The sequence below is a fragment of the Sceloporus occidentalis genome, unplaced genomic scaffold (genome assembly GCF_023333645.1).
Source record: "Sceloporus occidentalis isolate IW3139 unplaced genomic scaffold, rSceOcc1.0.p SCAF_56, whole genome shotgun sequence".
Classification (NCBI taxonomy): domain Eukaryota; kingdom Metazoa; phylum Chordata; class Lepidosauria; order Squamata; family Phrynosomatidae; genus Sceloporus; species Sceloporus occidentalis.
Window position 1 is genome coordinate 392329 of NW_028317036.1, and position 23251 is coordinate 415579.

At 40.9% G+C, this 23251-nt stretch overlaps 2 protein-coding genes across 2 annotated transcripts in view; one reads left to right on the top strand and one right to left on the bottom strand.

Moving 5' to 3' along the window:
• Nucleotides 1-3047, bottom strand: part of LOC149287784 (putative Polycomb group protein ASXL3) — a 56189-nt gene extending 53142 nt beyond the window's left edge. Inside the window, exon 1 of the mRNA XM_089492403.1 lies at nucleotides 3006-3047. Within this exon, the coding sequence (XP_089348529.1) occupies nucleotides 3006-3047 (42 nt within the window). The remainder of the gene's footprint in view (nucleotides 1-3005) is intronic.
• An 80-nt stretch (nucleotides 3048-3127) lies between these two features.
• Nucleotides 3128-23251, top strand: part of LOC149287785 (coiled-coil domain-containing protein 178-like) — a 61467-nt gene continuing 41343 nt past the window's right edge. Inside the window, exons 1-4 of the mRNA XM_089492404.1 lie at nucleotides 3128-3158; nucleotides 18440-18579; nucleotides 19210-19244; nucleotides 22679-22770. Of these exons, the coding sequence (XP_089348530.1) occupies nucleotides 3128-3158; nucleotides 18440-18579; nucleotides 19210-19244; nucleotides 22679-22770 (298 nt within the window). The remainder of the gene's footprint in view (nucleotides 3159-18439; nucleotides 18580-19209; nucleotides 19245-22678; nucleotides 22771-23251) is intronic.

The following is a 23251-nucleotide window of genomic DNA, read 5'->3' on the forward strand; positions in this document are numbered from 1 at the left end:
GTCCTGGCACGTCATTTGTCGTAAGCGACTTGTTTTTCGGTGACGTGCCCGGACAGGCAATTGTCATCAAGGGGTTAAACACTTGCAGAAAAAATCAGATTGAGAGAAAATCATAGAACTGCACTCTGAGAAAAATATTCTCCTGTTTATATTCTACTTTTTGTAGTATTACGGGCAAGTGGCTATGAAAAATATAAGAATCAATTGCACATTTCCAGAATCATGAAAACTAAAAAAAAAAAAAATATATATATATATATATATATATATATATACACACACACACATACATACACAAACTTTCATGTGATGAGAACACAAATTGTGCCTGTAGGAGCCGGATTAAAGTATATTCATATTCTGCATTATATATATATAAAGAATACAATATTAGAATCACAGAAGTCAAGATTTACTGCAATAAAATGTAATTCCAGTCATCGGTGATATTTTTATATTTTACATGCTGCCAGAATATTGTACGCAACACGAAATGCTCACATGTTATGTACACAGAACATGTATGATTGAAGTTTTATGAATTGGTCCCACATGGGTGAGGCAGAGTGAAAGCCCTGGTGGGATCCAGTGATGGGTCCTGACTCAGATCCAAAGAACTGTATATTAGATGGGAACCCCATGAATTTATCACAAGGAAAGCTTTACTGCTGTTACTACTGTCCACAATAGTCATTAATGTAAGAACCAGGTGAAATCCTCTGAGTGATAAAACAATCTAACGAAAGATAAAATCAATTCTAAAAGCAATGGCGTTAGTGGATAATATTCTATACATCATAGTACAAGACAAAACAATTGTCCTCTTTGAGTGATAGAATAATCTAACGAAAGAGAAAATCGATTCTAAAAGAACTGGCGCCAATGGATAATATTCTGTACATTATAGTGCAAGGCGAGACAATTGCCGTAGAAACCACTGATGCGTTCATGGCTTGCTTCACTTTACCTCTTTTGCACAAAAATTGATCTTTATAAAAGGAATCCTCAATATTTCATAAGTCCCCATACAAATGTGTAGATATAACATAGATATATGCATCAGTACAGAAAAGCAACCATGTGAATCAGATTGAGCCAACTGTTGTAGCAGAAGAGCCCACTCCGCAGTAATTACCGGTGTCACACACACAATAAAAATGGGAAAACCCAATTATGGAAAGGCTTAAAACGTGTAAGGTCCTTTGTTTTTTTTGTAATACTTAAAAATAATTCAGGCACAGCCACAAAAAACCAATAACACTAATGATTCTGCACGATGAGATATAACTGTTTAGGTTTATTTGTAAAAAATGAAAATAACCGCATAACATCAAACTCTAGGTAAAAAGATACCAACATATCTCCACCACATAAGCACGTACACAAAACATTAAAATAGCCCTTCAACAAGCAGGAGCAATGTAATCATTGACTCAACAGGGTTGTATATAATTAACTAGACAAGTTTTAGCCAGTTACAGTACTAGTTTTATAGGGCTTCATGTTGGCCCTAAAGACTAAGCGGAATAAGTTTTGAGAATAGATGAGGTTGCATAACCTTCCAAGACCTCAGAAGTGTCTTCATATACAAGAGACTTCTGAATTCTCGAGAGCTTATAAAACTTTACAATAGTTTTTTTCATGCTGACCCAAATCAAAAGTTATTAATTTTTAACTAAAGACTCTTTCTTGGTCTATTATGGTAATACTCATTTTTCTTCATAAATAAGAAAATGCAATCTATGTCATTCAAACTGTCACCGAGTTGTGTTAAAACGACAGAAAAAAAATAGAGAACTAAAAAAACAACTCTGCAGCCTGATATAATGGGCAGCTGAAGAAACATGTTATATAGAACTAAAGTTAAATGGAATTATTCACTACTGTGTAAATACATTACAAAGCTGAAGTTTTAGAGGATTTAAAGTAACTGCAGCAATATCTGGGGATATTTTTCTTTTTAATTGATCTTTCCAGGTTGGAAAATTTGTTTTTTCCTTTGTTGCATTTACACCATAAAAGTCAATGAAAACGTCATGAGCCTAAGTAAAAAAAATTAATTCAATATTCGGTGAGACCACCCCTTACCTTCAAAACAGCTCCAATTCTTCTAGACTTAGTTTTATTTATTTTGTTTTTATATATTTTTTTAGAGACTCAGGAGGTAGGTTTGTTGCAAACATCTTGGAGAACGAACCACAGTTCTTCTGTGGATTTACGCACCGTTGGTTGCATCTCTTTTTTCATGTAATCCCAGACAGACTCCATGATGTTGAGATCAGGGCTATATGGGGACTAAACCATCGCTTCAAGAAACCCTTGATGTTCTTTACACTGAAGATAGTTCTTAATGACTTTGGCTGTATGTTCGGATTTCTTGTCATGCTGCAGGATACAGTTGGGGCCGATCAGATGCCTCCTTGATTGTAATGCATGATGGATAAGTATCTACCTGTTTTTCTCAGCAGAAAATTCTGACCAAATCCACGCCTTCATTTGTAGAAATGCAGCCTCACACTTGCAAAAAGCCCCCACTATGCTTCTCTGTTGCCTGCAAACACTCATTCTTGTCTCACACTTCAGCAAACTGCCTCCTGCTACAGCTACATACTTAACATTTTCACTCATGATCTCAGTGCCTCTGCTGACATTTTTCTCCACCCCAGGTCCCGTATTTTTGTGAATATTTTAGCCGATTGGCCTTGTTTCCCCATCAGACGTGCTGCGTTTTTGTCCAGAAGTGTTCCGTGAAGACCACTTCTGACCAGACTTCACCAGACAGTAGATGGGTGTACTAGGGTCCCACTGTTTCCTTGGTGACCACTGTCTACAGTCCTCAACATTGTCCATTTCTTTTAGTTTTCAGAAGAGTTTGGACAGAACATCTGGAAACCCCTGTCTGCCAGGGAGAGCCCTCGCTGATGCAGTATAACTACCCTGTGTCTTGTTGCTGTGCTCAGTCTTGCCATGGCCTTTTGATATTAAATGGTCTTCAGCAACCTCACCTTGTTGGTGAGTTTGGCTGTTTCTGATCCAGTTTTATTCATGATTATGCTTCAACCTACATATTAAATTGATTATCATTAGCACCTGTTTGGTATAATTGTTTAATCATACACCTAACGATATGCCTGCAAAATCCTTGACTTTGTGCAAGTGTAAGTAGAAGAATTGATGCTGTTTTGAAGGCAAAGGGTGGTCAGTCAAAATACTGATTTAGACTGCTCTGTTCACTCACTTTGCATTTTGTTGAACGATAAAAATAAACTATTAACATGTCTACTTTTGAAAGCACTTACTTTACAGCATTTTCCCTTCCTTCTCAAACTGTCGCACAGTATGAAGTGTGATGCAAACCTAATCATGACTTTGCCTGAAAAAAACACCAGTGAAGTATTGTGGTGGCGGCATCAGGCTGTGGGGATGCATCTCAACAATAGAGGGTATGTTGCCTGACCTGAGTGGATGGAGCAAATTTCCTGCAAAAAGAACCTACTTCACTTTGACAAAAATGTATTGATTGTAAATTCAGTTTAGCAGGACAACAATCCCAAGAATAAGATCCAACAACATTAGGGAAGCCTTAGGAACAAACAGCTGAATGCCCTAGACTTCTCTAGTCCTGATATCAATACCACTGTTTATGGCACTGTTTAAAAATCCAATTTTCCAGATCATTCCCACAACATGTGTAAAGTTGGACCACCTATAACCCCAAAAAGCAGTTATTGCAGTGAAAGATGGCTCTACACAACATAAATGTGCAATTCGATGTTTTCTTCATGTAATTCTACCATAGTAAAACTAACGATACCTTAGAGGTTCTATATAAAGTTTTTTTTTTATTAGTAATATCTTCTAGATTGTAAGCTTGCCAGCAGGGCCTTCTGTACCTAATGTATCGGTTTGTCTTAAGCTGTCAGTGTATGTACTGTACGAAGCACTGAGTAACTTGTTGGCGCTACAGAAGAGATGAGACAATTGGTAGAGACTATTGGAATACTATTACAAGGTACTTATACATACATGCATGCATGCAAGACGTTATATCCCAATACTGCATGTACACATCACATACCTTACTTTGGCATGCAGCTGTAGCTGTATGAAATGGTTATAAGTAAGGCTCCCAATCCTTGAAATATAGAAAGCTCTCTTAGTCTTGAATGGGCTGCCTCATGGCCACAGTTATTGGGAATAATATTCAATAATATTTTAAGTAGTCAAACTCCAACACTATCCCCTTACGATATAGGGAGCCTGGAAGTGTTCATATGCCCTGGGCCCAGCAGAACTATTTTTTTCCCCCTTGTCACTAAAGACGGCTGACATAATTTAGTAGATTGCCCAGGGGCCTACTCTGGGACAATGTTTAAACGTGAGTGTGCTAACTTCTTTACGCACACACGCCTGTTTGCTCTCAGATCGTATGCGTTATCACAATCCGTAGATACTATTGTATATAATACCACAGTGTACAAGCATTTATTAACCAAGTGTTATCTCACACAATTAAAAAAATTTGTCCTGCTGCATCTATCATAATTTGTTTTTTGTCATTGAGTTTTGTGTGTTTTACTGTGGGTATTTTTCTGTGGGTATTTAAATATGAAGTACAGCCAAGGAGAGTAGTTTAAGAATGTTTTTCCTCCAGGAGCAAACATGTTTCCTATGTGTCTCTAAAGAGTCATAGCGGATTAGAGAAAGTTTACGGCTGTGGGGTCAAAAGTTTTTCCGCATAAAACACACAAAACTCAATGACAAAAAACAAATTATGATAGATGCAGCCGGACCTATTATTCTTTTTAGAGATTGTTTCAGAACCACCTGCCTAAAGGACCCTCGTCATTTTATAAGACTACATAGGGTTGTGTGTGAGTGATGTATATCGGCAAAATCCTTTTAAAAAAAAAAATATATTAAACAATAAAGAAAGTGTGAAACATGTAAAGGTCCTGATGTACGCATAATGCTTTGGGTGTAATATAAGAAAGCTAAATAGCCATCCCAATCGTCTATTTATCTTACGTAATAAAAATATAACACGTAGAACAATGCATTAGCATTATATAGCACTATACGTTACTCATATATAAGGAATAGACGTGTAATATGTATACTGATAGATTATATTCATTCATCACATAAACCACCACGCTTCCCTGTAAATAACACACAAAATGCATTCAGTTTTACAGTATTCATGCAGAAAAAAGATGTAAATAACCTAATATTCAGAGAGTCCACAGAAACATACACGCGACACCAATGCGGAGCTACATGTATACAGCACATAAATGTAAACAGTCCTGTGCGGGGCATGTGTTTAAGCAGCACTATAACAGCCATGCACACATGTGTGCTACATGTGTCTTACACAAGAGCATGAAACACACACATGCATGCAGCTTTTGGTGATTAAACGTGGCGCACATGAAATGTTTGCTTTATACATTAAGAATGAAAAGTGTAAACGATATAACGAGAGAGAGGATATGTGTGAGAGGTGGCCCCGCATCATACATGTGAGCGCATCTCTGCATACATGTCCCTGTTAGTGCACATATGATGTGTTCACGGACAGCCATAAACTCCCATGACAACAAAGCCGAGTATCCGGCCGTGCAGTGGGGGGTGGGAAGGCACCTACCAGGCGGGCAGCCTCGGCCCAGGTGCGGTCCTTCTTCTTCCTCTTGTCTTTCATGTTTGCATTTCATTGATGGTTTTTATGACGTGGGGGTTCCACGGGTATTCGGAGCTTCGAACGGAGACAATGGCTCGGCGTGACAAGAGAACGGCCGCTGCACCCCGCCTCCCTCAGCAGTAGCAGCGAAGGAAGCCGCGGCACTCAGCAGCTGACAGCTCTGGGATGCTCCCGTTCCCCCTCACAACAATACACAGTGACGTCACGCCGAATGGCGACCCGCTGCTCTCGCGAGGGAAACAGCGGCGGCAGCGGCGGCGGCCAAAGCTCGCGAGCTCTCCCAGAGCAGCGCTCGGAATTCCAGTGAGCGCCGGGGTTTCCCTGCGCAGATCCCCACCCCCTCCAGCCAGCTCCTTCCTCTCCCCTCCCCTGCCAGGAAAAAACGGACTCCTGGGGAGAGTGTGTGAAGTCACAGGGAATGGCCTCAGGAGTGGCGAGCGGGACGGGCTGCCCTCTCTGGGCTCTGTCTAAAATAATAGCCGTGACGTGCTCAGGTAAAAAGGCCCATTTGATGAATTGCGAGCCGAGGTAGGCGGCCTGGGCCATGTATATGGAATATGTTTAATACTACAGTGGAGCCTGGCCCTCCTTGCCTTCTGTTTCAGTCCTAATTGTGATGCACTACTTGTGCTGTTTACCTGTTGTACAGCGCTGCGATAGCGCTATATAAATAATACTATATGCACACTTCGTTAGTCCGTGTGTGAAGAATTCTACCTCAAGCAGAGGTAACTGCGAATAACTGGCTACTCACAGGCATGGGTTTGACTAACAATTTTTTTAATTATGTATTCTTTTTTTCATAAATTATGCTTTTTTGAAATAAATTTACACTTGCTTTTATTACCAGGGTAAAAGCAGCAGGGTTTCCATCTTGGTGTGTTGTCTCTTAGGGTGACCCGGATGATTACCATTATCACTAGCCTCTGTTTACAGGCCTTTGTTTACAGGCTGAAGATAGGTGTCAGACATGCAGGGTCGCATTCAGAAGAGCTGCCAATCCAGAGGCCAATGGTGGACACAAGACACTAGGCTCGCGTGTGCACTTTGGATATGGGAACTTCATTGCTGTACCAAGCAAAGGCCCTGAAAGTGATAGCATAGCTGATCACATACAGGCATTTGATGCTTTGCACAAAGCCCAGTGCTTATTTATTAAACGTATTTTACTTATTGGAATACAATGTGATGACATCAATAAAATAGCCCACAAAAAACATGCTAGTCGGTGACTTTTCTGCTTTAACATACAGTAGTGAGATGAAAAGGGTGAAGGAACATATCAGGGATGAAGAGAATGAATATTAAACCACGGTAATACTTGGCAGATGTATTATGCACAAATGCTGTTAGCTTGTCCATGACCATATTATCTATACTTTTCTAGCAGACTCTAATGCTCACAGTAGGATCTACTGGTAGCAAGGACCCCATCATCATTTGGCTGGCAGCCAAGCACAACTCCACCATGAATGTGTTTTCAGTGATCTCAAGGCGATCACGGGGCTTTGATAAAAGAATAGTCCAGGGACATGGAGTGGAAAATTTGCCAGGCAATATGAATAACCTGGGAACCGGCAACGCTTGGCATACCACATAAGGGTAATGGCTGTTAGCAAATTTTGTTTCAGCTTCCAATGAGCAAGCCACCTACCATTTCATGTGTAAAAACGAAAGTCCCCAGGCCTGGGGTCTTTTAGGTTGTTCATATTTTATCACCCTGGCCACCTACAAAGCAGAGGCACTCCGTGCACCTATTTACTTAACTTGCAGAGTAGGGAGTGAAAGAGGACAATAAATGTAGTTGATGCCAGAGGAGGTCCCTGTAGGCGACCAATAGGCTCATTCACACTGCCCTGTAACTCGTGACGGCGGAGGACTCGCACGTCACGGAAAAACATGTCGTTAACGACAAATGACGTGCCAGGACCGTCATTTGTTTTAAAACGGGTAAAAAAAATCGATCCGTGATCGATTTTTTTTACCCAAACGGCGTTGCTGTAATGCCTCAACCTCGAGGCATTCAGCAACGCCATGATCGGAATCATACAATGTATGGCGGCGGACGCCCGTTTTAAAAGCGTTTAGGAGGCGATCAACGATCACCTCCTAAACTTAAATGGTGTCGCTGGAATGCCTCGATCAGGAGGCATCCAGCGACACCAAACACTTACCTCTTGATGGACTGTGACCGCTCCGGAGAGCAAGATGGCGGCGGACCGGGAAAAAAATAATAAAGACGAAAAAGTTCGCTAGACGGTCTCCTGACCCTCTAGAGAACTCTGGCTCCACTTGCAGGTTGAATACAGGTACTGCATTCAACCATGCAAGTCAATGGAGCCCAGCTTTCTAATCACAGTGTGATTAGAAAAAAATAAATTAAAATAAAATTAATAATCATTAGAAAAAAAATAGTAAAAAACCAGTAAAATGTAAAAATAATTTCCCTCTGATGTCACTATCAGGGGAACCTTCAAGTAAAAAAAAAATGTTAAAAATGTTTTAAAAAAGGCAAAAAAAAATTAAAATATATATATAAAAAATATATTTTTGTGAGCAAGTCCTAAAATTAGCACATTAGCTTAAAACAATTCTCGCATGGAAAGAGTTAAAATACTGTCATATTAAATGCCCATGGGGTGTCTACTTTTAAAAAATGTATGATTTGATGGGGTAAATTGAATTGGCCTAATTCAACAATGTCCCAATTAACACGGGGGGAAGGATGGCCACACATCTAATTTCCAATTAGAAAAATGCACACGTACCAAATGTGGCCTTTTAGTTCCCCCCAAAAATGACAAACCCATGCATGTGGGGTATCACTGTACTCAGGAGATGTTGCTGAACACATATCGGGGTGTCGTGTGACAGCGGCATATACCAGGAGCTGTAAATTCATACATAAAATAGGTGTGTGTGGGAAAAATACACACACAAAAATACTACTGCAAACTTTGAAAAAATGCTGGTGGTAAAATGTGTGCATGCAAAGAGTTAAAATACCAGCATTTAAAATACCCTGGGGTGTCTAGTTTTCAAAAATATATGGTTTTGTTGGGCACACTGAAATGGCCCGGCTCAAAGATGTACCAAATAGGGCATGGGCAGTGGATCCCCAAATGCCAAAGTTCAACATTGAAAATGCGTATGCCCCAAATGTGGCCCTTTTGCCCCCAAACAGCCAGGCAAAATCATTCATGTGAGGTATCGCTGTACTCAGGAGATGTTGCTAAACACATATTGGGGTGTTTTATGATTGTGACATATACCAGAACCTGTTTCTTCATACCTAAAGTAAAATGTGTGTGAAAAAACAAATGCAAAAAAAATGACTACCATAAAGTTTGACAAAGGCTGATGGTAGAATTAGTGCTTGGAAAGGGTTAAAATACTAGCACTTGGAATACCCTGGGCTGTCTAGTTTTCAAAAATATATTACTTGATGGGGTAAATTGTATTGGCCGGCTTCAAAGATACCTGAAATGGCACATGGGGGGAAGAATTACCAGATTTGGAAAAAATGGCTTTGAAATAGCAAAACGCTACCTGTACTTTTTGCCCCATAATGTGTAGAAAAAAGCAAAAAAACATAAAAACATTGGGTATTTCTAAACTCAGGACAAATAGTAGAATCTATTTTTTCATTACCTTTTATAGATGAGTAAAAGATTTTTCAACTAAAAGTTATAAACAGTCATTTTTTTCTAAATTTTTCACCATATTTTATACTATTTTTAATAGTAAATAATATGATACAATCAAAACAATGTCATCTAAAGAAAGCCCTTCTTGTCCTGAAAAAAACAATATCTAATGTGTGTGGGTTCAGTAAACGGGAAAGAAGAAAATTACAACTAAACACGAGCAGCGCAGAAATGTTAAAACGGCCATTGTCACGAAGGGTACAAAAAGTAAAATCAGCCTTTGTCACGAAGGGGTTAAACACTTGAAGCCTCCTGTAAGGTGCTTGGTTGTTTGGCTACCTTAGCTACAAATCGGCATTTTATCTGCTAATAGTGCTTAGCCTGCCACCTGTTCATGCTTTTACTCTGCTTCTTGTGTGGCTCTCTGGTGTTACAGCTTGCACTCCTTCTCTTTCCCCTGGCTGTATCGGTGACTTGGCTACCTAGTGGGTACTTGTGACCACAAAGTATGAATGTGGGTAAAGGAGACAAGTTGACAATTTGGTACATCCATCATGATATACGCAGATTTTAAAGGAGTAGATCCAGGTCTGAGTGTGGTGTCAGGTGGAACATTTTCTCTGTAAAAATCCACCCTACAAGCTCAATGCATATTTAATCTTGGTTTCTTTTTAAGGCCTCCGTGATGTGGTTCTAGGTGTTTTCTCCCAAAAATAGTGGGAGAGGTCCAGAAAACACTGAATTTAGGTAGTTGAGGTCCTTAAGGTCAGAATCCCTGCTCTTGGCCAACCGTTGTTCCTTCACATAATATTAATGTAGAATCACATAATATCTCTTGGCCTTAGTGGACATAGTGTTCTATAAACCCTGTCTTGTAGCAAAAATTATGATGCTACCTCTAGTGATAGCTGCTGGAAGCGAATGATGTCTGTGAAGGTGAATTTTTAGGTTTTTACCGCCTGGGATTCTAATGTTTCAACGTCATGTTGATTCTGAGAGCTTTCAGGGCTTCTTCCAACTTTTACAGCCTGGTCAATATATATGCCTTTGATAGATGAAGTGATGCTCCAGTGGGACAGCAAACTAGTTAAAAGCTCCAGCAGGGACCACCTCTCCACATGGGAATACATATAGGAACAACTCTGGCAGAATTAAGGGGGTCAGAGATTTTGGCCAAGCTTAACCCAGCAGGCTAGGGAAGCCCGGTGTGTCAGGATCTCTCAGGAATATAAAAGAGCTCATCCCCTCTGATGTACTTTGCAACACCACCCTCCATCTTGGTAAGAGATCTATGACCCAGGGACAGTAATTATAAGGGGTACAGAGGGAGATACAATGGTTTGTATTCAATACCATTCCACATAACATGTGTGGGTTTAGACACCGACACCCACCATGATATTTATGCCCCGCATGTCTGAGGCACTTTGTGACGATAATAAACCTTTTTAGGGGTTATTTTTTGGGTTAATATGCAGAGTAGCTCATAAAGTGCACCCACCTAGCACTATGTGTTTTAATGCCACACATTCGGCCTATTGATAAGGATATCAAAACGCCTTTGCGCGTTAAATGCATCCCCTCGAAGCACAGCCATTAAATGTCAATCCAGCTAAGCTTCTGTGGGATAAAATGGAATGTGCTATAGAAAGATCAAATACCAAATAATGACATAACCTTGGGATGAAATCTACTCAACATAGGCTGGCATGTTGACACCTACAGTTTATGTCCTGCAGTAGTACGATTGTTTTGACAGCCATTCAGTGCATATATAAAATAAAGGATCGGTGCACATCAAGCAAATACATGCTGCAAATAGACATATGATGCATAAACAATATTAGTTACAGTACATGGCCGTATATTGTCCAGCCTGCCACTTACACAGCTCCATGGTAAGCAATACAGTCATGTAAGTATTAGATAGGCCAAGATCAGAGTACTTTCATTTCATAAAGGGAAGAGAATTGGTGACATTCCAACTATCCAGAATAATGTGAAGAAGTATTGACTTTAAGCATTTTACAATAGATCCAGCAGTGCAACCTGCGAACAGTAGGGTAAACGGAATGCAGTTTTTTTAAATGAAACATCACTCATCTACCAGTTACACTGAGATTAATAAAGCAGACCGGTTTACTGCAAAAATGGAGCCATTACTGTGTTGGTTTTCTACAACACATTCTACACATTCATTCAGCCGTCTAGCATATTAACCAAATAAATCGGGTGTCATTTTATTCCTTCCATTGACATAAAAATGTTTAAGAAACATTTTGAGTTTCTATGGCAACAATTTATCAATACATGACAGTGTGGTATTCTGGATGAGACTACATTTTTATATGATTTAATAATTGCTTTGAGGAAGAGCTTGGACAGAACGCCGATCACACAATTGGACAAGCGGTGACGACGTCACATTCGTGCGCCCATTCACTGTGACGCCGTTGCCTGGATACCGAGCAACAACCTTTCTTCGGAAGCTTGCGCTTCTGAGCAAAACCCTATCCGTCCGACTTCACCGTGGATATTTGAATCGATACCGGCAGTGAATATTACGCGCTAGTTCACAGACAGAGCGGCAGACGAGAATAATCTCTAGTGTTCTGACGATTTCAGTGGACGGAACAGGTGACGTCATTTGAGTAGCTAGCCAATAGTAGATGTTTATTTTTTGTACACGCCGGTACAGAGCATTGCAGATACAGCCATTAGGGGCATATATTTGTCCCCAATACATTCTCAAGGGCATTCGACTAAAACAAGCATTGCCACAGACACTGGTGGGGACACGTTGCCTCCCTCTTTCTTCCCTTTGTCAGCTTCCCCCCTCAGTATAAGTTGGATTTGGTGCAGAGAGTTTTATAACCTACTACAGGGCAAGGGAAGGCTTTTTAGACTTTTACATTTGTTTATATGGGACAGTTATGTTACAGGATATTATTCGTATGTCTGGTGCCAAATATATTGACTTGATATAACCATGCGCTGGTGTTCTGTGGTGTCTTTATAACATTACATTGCAGTTACCCATGTAACTCGGGTAAATTGGCATTATGGATGCACAGGTGCCAGCAGTCCCGGGGTATTAGGGTACTATACAGGGCAGCCAGCCAGTATTGGCCACAAGGGTCTTTTGGAAAGGGTTTAAACCAACTATGGATCTAGCACATTCATATTACAATGGCCAAATTAAAGAAGGCAGTTCCTTTTGTACTCCAGAGGGGTATCTCGTGATTAGAAATATTTAGTGAAATAAGTCGTGGTCTTGAAAATTGCCCAGGGTCACGGTGCTATAGAAGTTCTGACGGGTTACAATGGCCCAATAGTGGTAGAGGAAATGAGAATTGAGAATAATGTTTAGGTTGAAACTTATTTTGTCAATGATTTCTAACAAAGCTAGATGCCATTAATCTTAGGTGCCCTTCGACATTTTTCTAAACCTGGCATGATACATGTAAATGCTGTAACAGTGGTTATGAGCTATGACATATTTAACCAATAAATATACTAGGAGCGGCCAAAGCTGATAAGACAGACTGTGGCAACTCAGCAGATAGATCAGTGGCTGTCCCTTGGATGTCACCGGTTCTCAGTTCCTCTAAGACCTGTGTTCTGCAAGGAACCCCAGCTCTATGGTGGCCAGCACTGGGGTGGCTTTTACACAAGCGTTTCAGTACAATAGTATTGATCCCTTTGTGCACAAATGTTCCCTGTTCCCCCCCGCCCCCCAGTAAGCAGACAACTGCCAGTACCGAATGTGGCAGGCAATTTACACTTTATTACGGAAAGGAAAACCTAACCCAAAGAGATAACAATTTAAATTTGGTATCCAAACAAACTAACCAATGGGTAACAAGCCTTAACACATGACCAGTGAGGGTCGACAGGGGCTTAAACGCACCCCAGGATCGACTACTTTTTATTGCAACCAATCAGAAGAGCACGATATGCTATAGAGAAGGGCAATTAATTGGAGAAGCTCCTGTCTTCCCACGTTATTCTATGGGGATATAGTAGGCCAGCCAACTTAATGTTTATTATATGTGGACATCTGCGGATACCCTTTCCCCAACCTTGTTCTCATTCCTTTCTTACGTTACCTGTGGCCTGTGAGAGACAGCATTTAACCAAAAACGCACCATCTGTATCCAATGTTCTATCGCAGTTTTAGCCATTTCAACTCAAATATGTACTGAAAAGAAGAATAGACAGACTAAGACAAGCCGATACATTAGGTGGAGAGAGACCTGCTCGCAAGCTTACAATCTTGAATATGTAGAAACAGTACTACAAAACTAAAGGGATAGTCAGAATTAGTATAATATAATTATATTAATCTGTTTCAAAGTCTCGGGCTCAGCTTCAGTGTTTGGTTGGTTCCTTCATTATAAACCTCCTAACATTTAAAGTCACCATTAAGTGAGGTGTATTTTGGGGTAGCTAGGGGCACTTGGTGACCGATTTATTACTGACATTCAGGAGGGCGAGGGACGACACAGGGATTTGGGTCACAAAGGAGGATGTCCCTCCTAAATAGAGGCTCTTAGGAGGCATGGCATTCTCCCAAAAAGTATCTGTGTCCCTTATGCCCTATATTGTTTGCACATTCAAGAGTTTTTCCTCTCCCGGGGACGTCCACTCAAAATGTTTCCAGCCAATAGGGTGGCTCTTACAGGGAAGTTGTGCGGAGGAATCTGTGCAGAGGAATTACACAGCACAGTCGACCTAGGGGTCCTTCATCGTTTACAACGTGGATACACATGATTTTACCTGGATGTTTCAAAGTCTGTGAGGGAACACCAACTGGACAGAGTACTATAAGACTTGTGGTCCCCTATGCTGGTCAATAAGCTCATTAGAGCTCATTATGCAGCAGGTTATTGGGCTCCTTGATGCCATAGCGGGCTGTTTAGACTAATGTGGCATGGCTAGCCGATAGACACACAGACATGGCGTGGACGGCCATGTTGCGAGACCTCCTAAGTCCTTTCATTCAGTGCTAGGGGGGTGTGCAGATCCAGACACTGCCCGGAGGAGACTTCCCTACTTTTGTTCTGTCTGTCGTTTTGCGCAGGCTTTGCTGGAAAGTACCTAAGGTAGTCATTTCAGGGACATGACTTCTGTTGAGGACCCATTGTGAGGTTGAAACATTCTTTACTTCAATAAATCTGCCTGACACTGGAACTCTTGAGTGCCTGGAGCCTTTATTTATCTATTGGTTCTGTTGAGGACTAGTCAGCTAGTTGTGTATTTTAAAACCCTTATCCATGTGCATAATGAGCAACCAAACACAAATATCCTAATAATTTAAACTTTTTGGTAACAGGCCAACTTTCCAACAAGTCCAAACAGACCTGTATTGAACACCTGATAAATACTCCAAAATGTTGTGTATTTCTTTAATGCACTTTATCCTTATTTTAGCAAACAAAATGGCATATCCTCTATAAAATGTTTTACATTGAGTTTTGTTATATTAACTATGCACATTATACATGAGTTGTATATACTGTATATATATATATATATATATAATTATAGCTATGACATTTGTAGTTTCGTTCAGTAGCCCAGCGAGTGCTAATGTACTCCTAAAGTACTTTAATATGCATAATTTTTTGGCCAGACTGTCAGTGACCTTATACTGTCCCTTTACTGTCCTTGGAATAACGCTGCAGTGCTGGATATGTCTTTTGCATTTGCAATTTTTGTAAATATAATTCTGCTGGCCAAGGTCCATCTATTTATTTTGATGGTAATAGTTTGTGAAGCTGTACAGTAAATGCTCGATCTCCTCTTATGTTCTATCGCTTGATGTACAGTGACCCCTGGTTGCATAAGCAGGTATATGCACTTCTCCATGATAAATACTCCGCTTGATGCTATTTCTGAGAAATCACTGATTTTGCTTGCAGTGTTTTCTAGACTGTTGTAGAACTTTATGTCTAATGTATGGTAATGTCTGAGTGCATGACAGGTCCACAGAAGTAAAGCTACATACAGTGTATGTAGAAATGGAGCGATATGGCATGCATGCAGTACGTTCTGGTTGGATATTGGATGGATTGGGGTTAGGTTGTGGGTTAGAGAGGTTATGAAAGCTGTTGTTCTTTGTTTGGAACAGTAGAAAGTATTTGCTATGCTGGGGCAGTGTTCTCTGCCATGCCATGGTACTGGATTAGTGTATTTGTTTCATTTGAGCTCCCCGATGAGTTTAATGCAATAAAAGCTTCAGTGAACTGGTGTAGAAATGTATATTATAGGTTTGGTGACAATCCAAAAAGTTTAACTTGTAAGCTGTCCCCTAGAAGATTATTTTGGTACAGTTCAGGGAAAGTCCATATTAAATGTACTGGACACTCCAACTCACTAACATTATGAAGATGCATTTATTACAGTATAGAATCCCAACCTGTTAGCTGTGGAATAAACATAAGCATATTGATGATATCTTTATAGGCTAACTGATTTGTGTTGAATTGCAAGCTTTCAGGAGTACATAGATCTATTTTAAAATATGTCTGAAGAAGAGACCTAAGTAGCCTCCTAAAGCTTTCAGTTCAATGCACTTTAGTAACCAACTTTGATAAGTTTTTTTGTTATAATTAATTCATTACTTACTTGATATTGATTATATTTAAGCCTTTTCTTTATAGATGCATTATGTCTCTTTCCACCCCCTGTCCTCTTTTTTTCTCCTACTCTATTTCCATTATAACTCACAAAACCAACATGGCTGAAGGTTAAGATCCCCCACGTCTTCCATACAATTCATAGGACTTTTTTCTGCATGGGGGAATGAGGGAAAGGATACTGTGGGCTATGGAAGATAATGGCCAATGGTATAACGCAACCACAGATTGTACTTTCCTAGAAGCACAGGGCAACCTCAACGTCGTCAACATTAATGGAAGCTTAACCTGTACATCTTTTCCTCTTAATCTCCAAGAATTAGTCCATACGATGCTCCTTTGTATGAAGAATCAGTTTAAATTTCTATCACACATAAATCTAGTTTTAAAGTAGAAGAAGATTCTGCATGCGTTCACGTGTCCCTAACCTAATGGAACATCACAGCGGAGGAAACCGTGCATCACTTTATTTCCGCTAATGCAGACTTTAGATACGCTTTGGAGGACCTCTGGAAGTTATAAAATCTTTTAAATATACCTTTTTGAGACTTAAGGAGTTTTTGAACAGAGAGCTGTCTGGGAAGCATCTTTATTCCAGTTATATGTTATATCTGTAGAGTAAGTTAAAAGACCACAATAACAAAACAAGGATCTCGTACGCAGGAATTGGATGCAGGGTGATTTATTCAATGTGCCGGTGCTTGTAGGAGAAGAAATGTACTGCAAGCACTGGTACTTTTTGAATAAATGAACCTGCATCCAATACCTGCGTACGAGATCCTTGTTTTGTTGTCTTGTGTATTTGTCTGGAGGGGACATCTTAGACTCCCGGCAATGATTTTCTCTTTTGGGCAGATGCGAGTCTTACCCTGAAGACTGTCGAGCGTGTAGCTCGTGGAACTAAGTTTAAGTTATATTCAAGTCCACTTTGCATGGAGATTACTCACTTAGTGGTTTACCTACATTAAGGAACATTGACATTATTTTACTAATTGCAGCCCCACTTTTTAAACATTCCAGCTGGTCCCCTTACCCTGAACCCGTTTGCATTTCTCTGTTCATGCCATTGGTTTTTCAGCAGACGTAAAACCAGAGCCAGGCTGGCCTGCGGGCCAAATTTCTTTTGGGCCGGTCTGACTTGTATTGGCCCACTCATGGATTCGGGAACTCTGTGAGGATACGTAATGCAATTTTATGTGACCCTGCGTAAAAGCCCAGCTCCTCAGTGTGTGTGAGCAGCTAGAAAGAAAGCTTCGGGAAGGTAAGGATGGTAGGTGGGGAGAAGACACGAGAGAGAGGGTAAAAGCATTAGGTAGGGAGTGAGTATGTATGTATGTATGTATGTATGTATGTAAGCATGTGTTGCATACATACATGAGTGTATGTTTTTGTGCTAGAGTTTGTGCATGTTAGCATGAATGTGTATGTGTCAGGGTCCTACCTCACTCCCCCGTCGGCAGCACAGATCTCCACCCGATGGTGGAGTCGCAGGACGCCCGGGACTTCGTCCGCGCACCACACAGCCCCGTTGTACGCGACCGCGAGCCACAGTAGGCCGCATCCCCGGACTCCAGTGCAGCGAATGCCGCACGGGAGAAACGCCACACGTGGAGTGATGGCGGGGAGGCGTGGCCGGCGCCTCCACTAATGAATGACTCCTGGTCAGGGGCGGGACGAGTAGTGATGGACAGTCACTACTCCATTGTACATACTGAGGAGGGGAGGGGTCTCTGTTATTGGTGGGGAGGAGTTGATTTCTAGAGGGCTATTTAAACCCACAGCTTCTAGGCCTCATTACTTGATTGTTCAAGTCTCTACCTACCTGTTTTGCTGATACCCATGTTGAAACCTGTATGCTGTTAACTCTTTACTGGATTTACTGGACTTTTGACCTCGGCTTGTTTATGGACCTTGATATACCTCTCCTACCCTTGATCTCGGCTTGCTTAATGGACTTTGCTACACTTCACCTACCCTTGACCTCAGGATTGCTACACGGTACAGTTTATGCCTTTTTCTATTCTGTGGAATAAACTTGCTGATATTCCTGATATTGCCTGTTCGACTCTATTACATATCTGGTGTCTCGCTGCGCTACGCTCCAAACCCTGCATACCCTACAGTATGTGGAAGTGGATGTTGTGTTATATTGTGTGTTAGTGTACGTATGTGTAGCCTGTGTGTGTATGGATGTATGTATTTATGTGCCAGTGGGTATGTTAATCACCAGGGGTGACAATTTGGCCACTTGGGTTTATCTGCCCCAAGGCCAGAAGGTGCCAGCCCCCTACTATTTCCCCTTAAACCCTTTCAGTCTGAATTTACATGGCCGCTGTTTTCTGAAATATAGGCTTCATTTTGCATTAATGTTTATTTTTTGTTTTTACATTTATGATGTTTTAATGCAAACACATCGCAAAGCTTATGTTTTCCATCTTTTTTTCCAGGGAAAAGTAGAAAAATGGATTTCGGACACATTATGAGGCGACGCAGCTGTGAATTGGTGAATACACCTTTGCCATGTGTGAACAAGGCTGTTTGTCATATTGAAGAGCTGGAGACAAAGCTAAAGAAGTGGTTACTGCTGGTTGGTATTAAACAAAGATGTATCGCAGCTATGTGCTAATTAGCTCCTTATGTTAATTATGCATTTCAGCCGAGAGTTATTGCTGTTACCATCTGCAATGTATATAATATTTATTTTCCATGCCTTCAAGAGGTCAATTTACTTGCAAATGTGTTCTTCTGTCAGGAGTAAGTTCATAAGCCAAGGTTAGGGAAATGTAGATATTAACTTTATTTACTTAGAGTATACTAACTGTGCTTCACTTGGAACACGCAGTAAGTCACCTGATATTCCTTATTATCTGGTGTGCCATAACCCCCGTCTATACCTACAAGTGACAGCTGCAGTAACACAATGCTACACAATGCATCGCACATGGCTCTGGCAATCAAAGCATCACAAGCTACCTCATCATGATTCATCCGCTTTGCGGGATTTTGCACGCAGCTGGCGTTGATTGTCTCATTCCTGTCCATAAGTAAATTGTGTTTGACACTTTTGGAGAAAAACCCTGGATGGTTGTGAGATCAATGTTCTGAACATCACCTTTTATTACTGAAAATGAAACCACATTCAATGTATTCACTCACAATGTTAGAAATGAACACGTACAGTATGTGTTGGTAATATGTGTTTTGCGTTTATTCACAGAATGAAGACTTTGTAGAGGAGAGCACCATCACATGGTAATAAAATATTCTTTTTTTTAAGATCTTGCCCTTGTTCTAGGCCTGCAGTTAGAATTTCATTTTTTTGACAAAGCAACCCTTTTATAGTATATAGTATATGCATTTAGTGGTGTATGAGCTTGGCATTCATGTGAACAGCTCAGCAAAAGGTGGATTCAAAATGTAATCCTTGTAAAGTTTAACCAGGAGTTGCCATCTCAATAGCTAAATAACCAAGAACCTTACTTTTACCCATATCCAGTTCCTAGTTTGTATCAAATGAGCGGTAAATGAGTGAGTATTGGGTAAATCCTCTATGGAAAAGCATTTGAGTTCTTAGGCAGCTGTTGCTAAGGCAAGCTAGATTCTGGCATGTATTAAAAGGGGAATAGGTGTAAGAGATCGGAACATACATTTTTGGTAAGACTGCATCTAGAATGTACATTCACTTATCATTTCCCGTCTTAGCTACTGCAACGCTCTTCTGGTTGGCATTCCAGTGTCTCGACTCTCTCCTCTGCAGACTTATCTTCCTTGCACACCGCTCCTCTTCTGCTTCCCACTCTGTGAAACCCTCCACTGGCTCCCCGTTACCTTTAGAATTAAATTTAAAATCCTGGTACTAACATATAGGGTTCTCCATAACACTGCTTCTCAATACATTTTTGCCCTCATAAGCAAATACTCTCCTACTCGATCCTTATGTTCTTCCCATAGGCTAAGGCTCTCCTCCTCACTCATCACCTCTTCCTTTTCCCATCTACAAGATTTCACTCGGACTGCCCCATATCTCTGGAATCTACTTCCACCGAACCTTCACCATTAACCCTCCCTCCCAACATTCAAGAAACATCTCAAAACTCACTTCTTCAGAGAAGCCGCACCATCTTAGCTGCTAGAACTTCCTTGTCATCGATACAACCCCCACACTACCTCTCACCTTTTCTCTGTTCCTTAAATTTGTCTCCCCATTCCCTCAAGATTGTAAGCTTGCGAGCAGGGCTCTCTCCACCTAATGTATCGGTTTTGTCTTAGTCTGTCAATTCGCGTCTTGTCATACCCCTTAAATGTATGTATGTATTAAGCGCTGCATAAATTGTTGGCGCTATATAAATAAAAGATAATAATAATCGGCACCATTATAAAAAGGACATAATGGAAAAAGTCAAGAGAAGAAAACAATGATTAAATGAATGGAACATTTCAGCTATGAAGAATGGCTGTCCAAATTAGGATTGTTTTCTCTGGAGAAAAGACATCAATACAAAGTAGGGCTGCAACAACTAATCGATAAAATCGATAATAATCGATAATGAAATTCGTTGCCAACGAATTATATTATCGATTAGTTGAATCGATTATTATCGATTATAAAATGAGGGTTTTTTCAGAGCAAACGCTCTGAAAAATACCCCTCATTATATAAACCGTTTCGGTGACTCACAGCAGCAGCTCCTACTTACCAGTCCCTCCCTGTAATCACTGTGACAACTGGCCCCGCCCCCTTCCTTCTCCCAGAAGGCCAGAACCACATGGCTGTGACACTCATCTAACTGTAAGTATAAGATTAATATTTGGGCTGCTGAAAGTTACGGGAGGTGGGGGTTAATTTAGGGGCAGTTATGGTTAATGGGGTGTTTAGGGTTAATTTAGGGGCAGTTATGGTTAATGGGGTGTTTAGGGGCAGCTATGGTTAATGGGGTGTTTAGGGTTAATTTAGGAGCAGCTGTGGTTAATGGGGTGTTTGGGGTTAATTTGAGGCAGTTGTGGTTAATGGTATGTTTAGGGTTAATTTAGGGGCTGTTGTGGTTGACAGGGTCTTTAGGGTTAATTTAGGGGATGCTGTGGTTAATGGGGTGTTTAGGGTTAATTTAGGGGCAGTTATGGTTAATGGGGTGTTTAGGGTTAATTTAATGATGAGGACTGAGGGTTAATTTGATTAATTTAATAAAGTTAACTTAAGGCGCAGTTAGAGGTAAAGGGGGGCAAACTAAGGGGAATCTAAATCCTGGGGGCAGTGAAGATTAACCCAGTACTTATTTATAAAAGTATGGTGTCAGTGTGCTGTGAACGGGTCTGTGACTCTATGAGGGGACTATGAGATATCTGGGGGGTATAAGGCATATCTGGGGAGGACGGAGTGACATATCTGGGGGTATAAGGCATATACATTATATAAGGCATATGTGGGGAGGGCAGTGTGGCATGTCTGGGGAGGACGGAGTGGTGTATCAGGGTGTATAAGGCATATCTGGGGCCACAGTGGCATATCTGGGGGTAGACTGGAGTGGCATATGTGGGGAGGGCAGCGTGGCATGTCTGGGAGGTAGTGTGGCATGTCTGGGGAGGATGTAGTGGTGTATCAGGGGGTATAAGGCGTATCAGGCACAGTGGCATATGTGGGGGTGGAGTGGCATATGTGGGATGCAGCGTGGAGTGGCAGATGTGGGAGGCAGCGTGGAGTGGCAGATGTGGGAGGCAGCATGGAGTGGCAGATGTGGGAGGCAGCGTGGAATGGTATATGTGGGAGGCAGCGTGGAATGGTATATGTGGGAGGCAGCGTGGAATGGTATATGTGGGAGGCAGCGTGGAATGGTATATGTGGGAGGCAGCGTGGAGTGGTATATGTGGGAGGCAGCGTGGAATGGTATATGTGGGAGGCAGCGTGGAATGGCATATGTGGGAGGCAGCGTGGAGTGGCATATGTGGGAGGCAGCGTGGAGTGGCATATGTGGGAGGCAGCGTGGAATGGTATATGTGGGAGGCAGCGTGGAGTGGCATATGTGGGAGGCAGCGTGGAGTGGTATATGTGGGAGGCAGCGTGGAGTGGTATATGTGGGGGGCAGCGTGGAGTGGTATGTGTGGAAGGCAGCGTGGCAAGCCTGGGCTCAAATGTGCATAAATTGGGGGGGGCTGGTTGGGAAATAAAGACAAGAAATGTATTTTATCAAAGTTTTTTTTTATTCTGCTGTTTGTATTTAACAATTTGTTTATTAAATTATTTTAAATAAATGAAAAATTTACATTCATTTTTTTATCCGATTAATCGATTAATCGAAAAAATAATCGGCCAACTAATCGATTATGAAAATAATCGTTAGTTGCAGCCCTAATACAAAGATCTTTTTGGAAATCTCTTTTTGAACCATACCTTCCAGACAACAATATGAAATGCATACAGGGTTATCACTAGTAGATAAGGTACTGTTGATCCAGGGTGAGTCCAACTGCCTTGTAGTCCAGAAGGACTCTTTTCCCTTTGAGATGACATTACTGTCTCGGTTTTTTTTTTGCCTTCTTCAGGATTAACTAATTTGGGTTTGTGGAATTGTTGAAGTTTATGGACTATATATCTTTTTTCAACCTAATTAACTATGTGACTATGTAACATCTATAAGTATTGCAATTTTCTTATAAATGCCCTTTTACAGCTTTCTATTTCATATTTTCAGTATTTCTAATGTGAGTGGTGAAGATCAAGCTAGTGATGCTACATCGGAGTCTCCAAAACTACACATTAAAGGGTTTGGACTGATTGATAAAGGTAATCTTGCTTCCGGGTTTGGCATATATCAAGAGTGGGCAAGGTGTACACATACACTGCATGGACAACCTATTATGGAAGTTTGTTTTCCATTCTTAAGCCCAAGTATTTTCTGTTTGGTTGAAGGTAGTTTATTCTGTATCCAGTTTTATGGAATGTTATAATAAGAGCTACTATAGCTGTACCGGTTTTGGTATTTTTATTCGCCTGATACTTACAACATCCCCTAAGATTTGTTTCCCCTAAAATATACACTGAAAGCAGACAGTTGGAGTACATTTCGTTTACCTGTTAACTGTTTTTGTGTTTATATAGTTAGTTTTACTGTCTGTATGTTAACCTGCATAAAAATACTATGGATTGCATTTGCAAGATTTCCCAGTCAAGATTATTGTACATTTTCGTTTTATTTTGGCTCAGTTCTATATGTATTAGACTTGGCCATTCGGATTCGTGCAAAATGCAAATGTACCAAATTTTG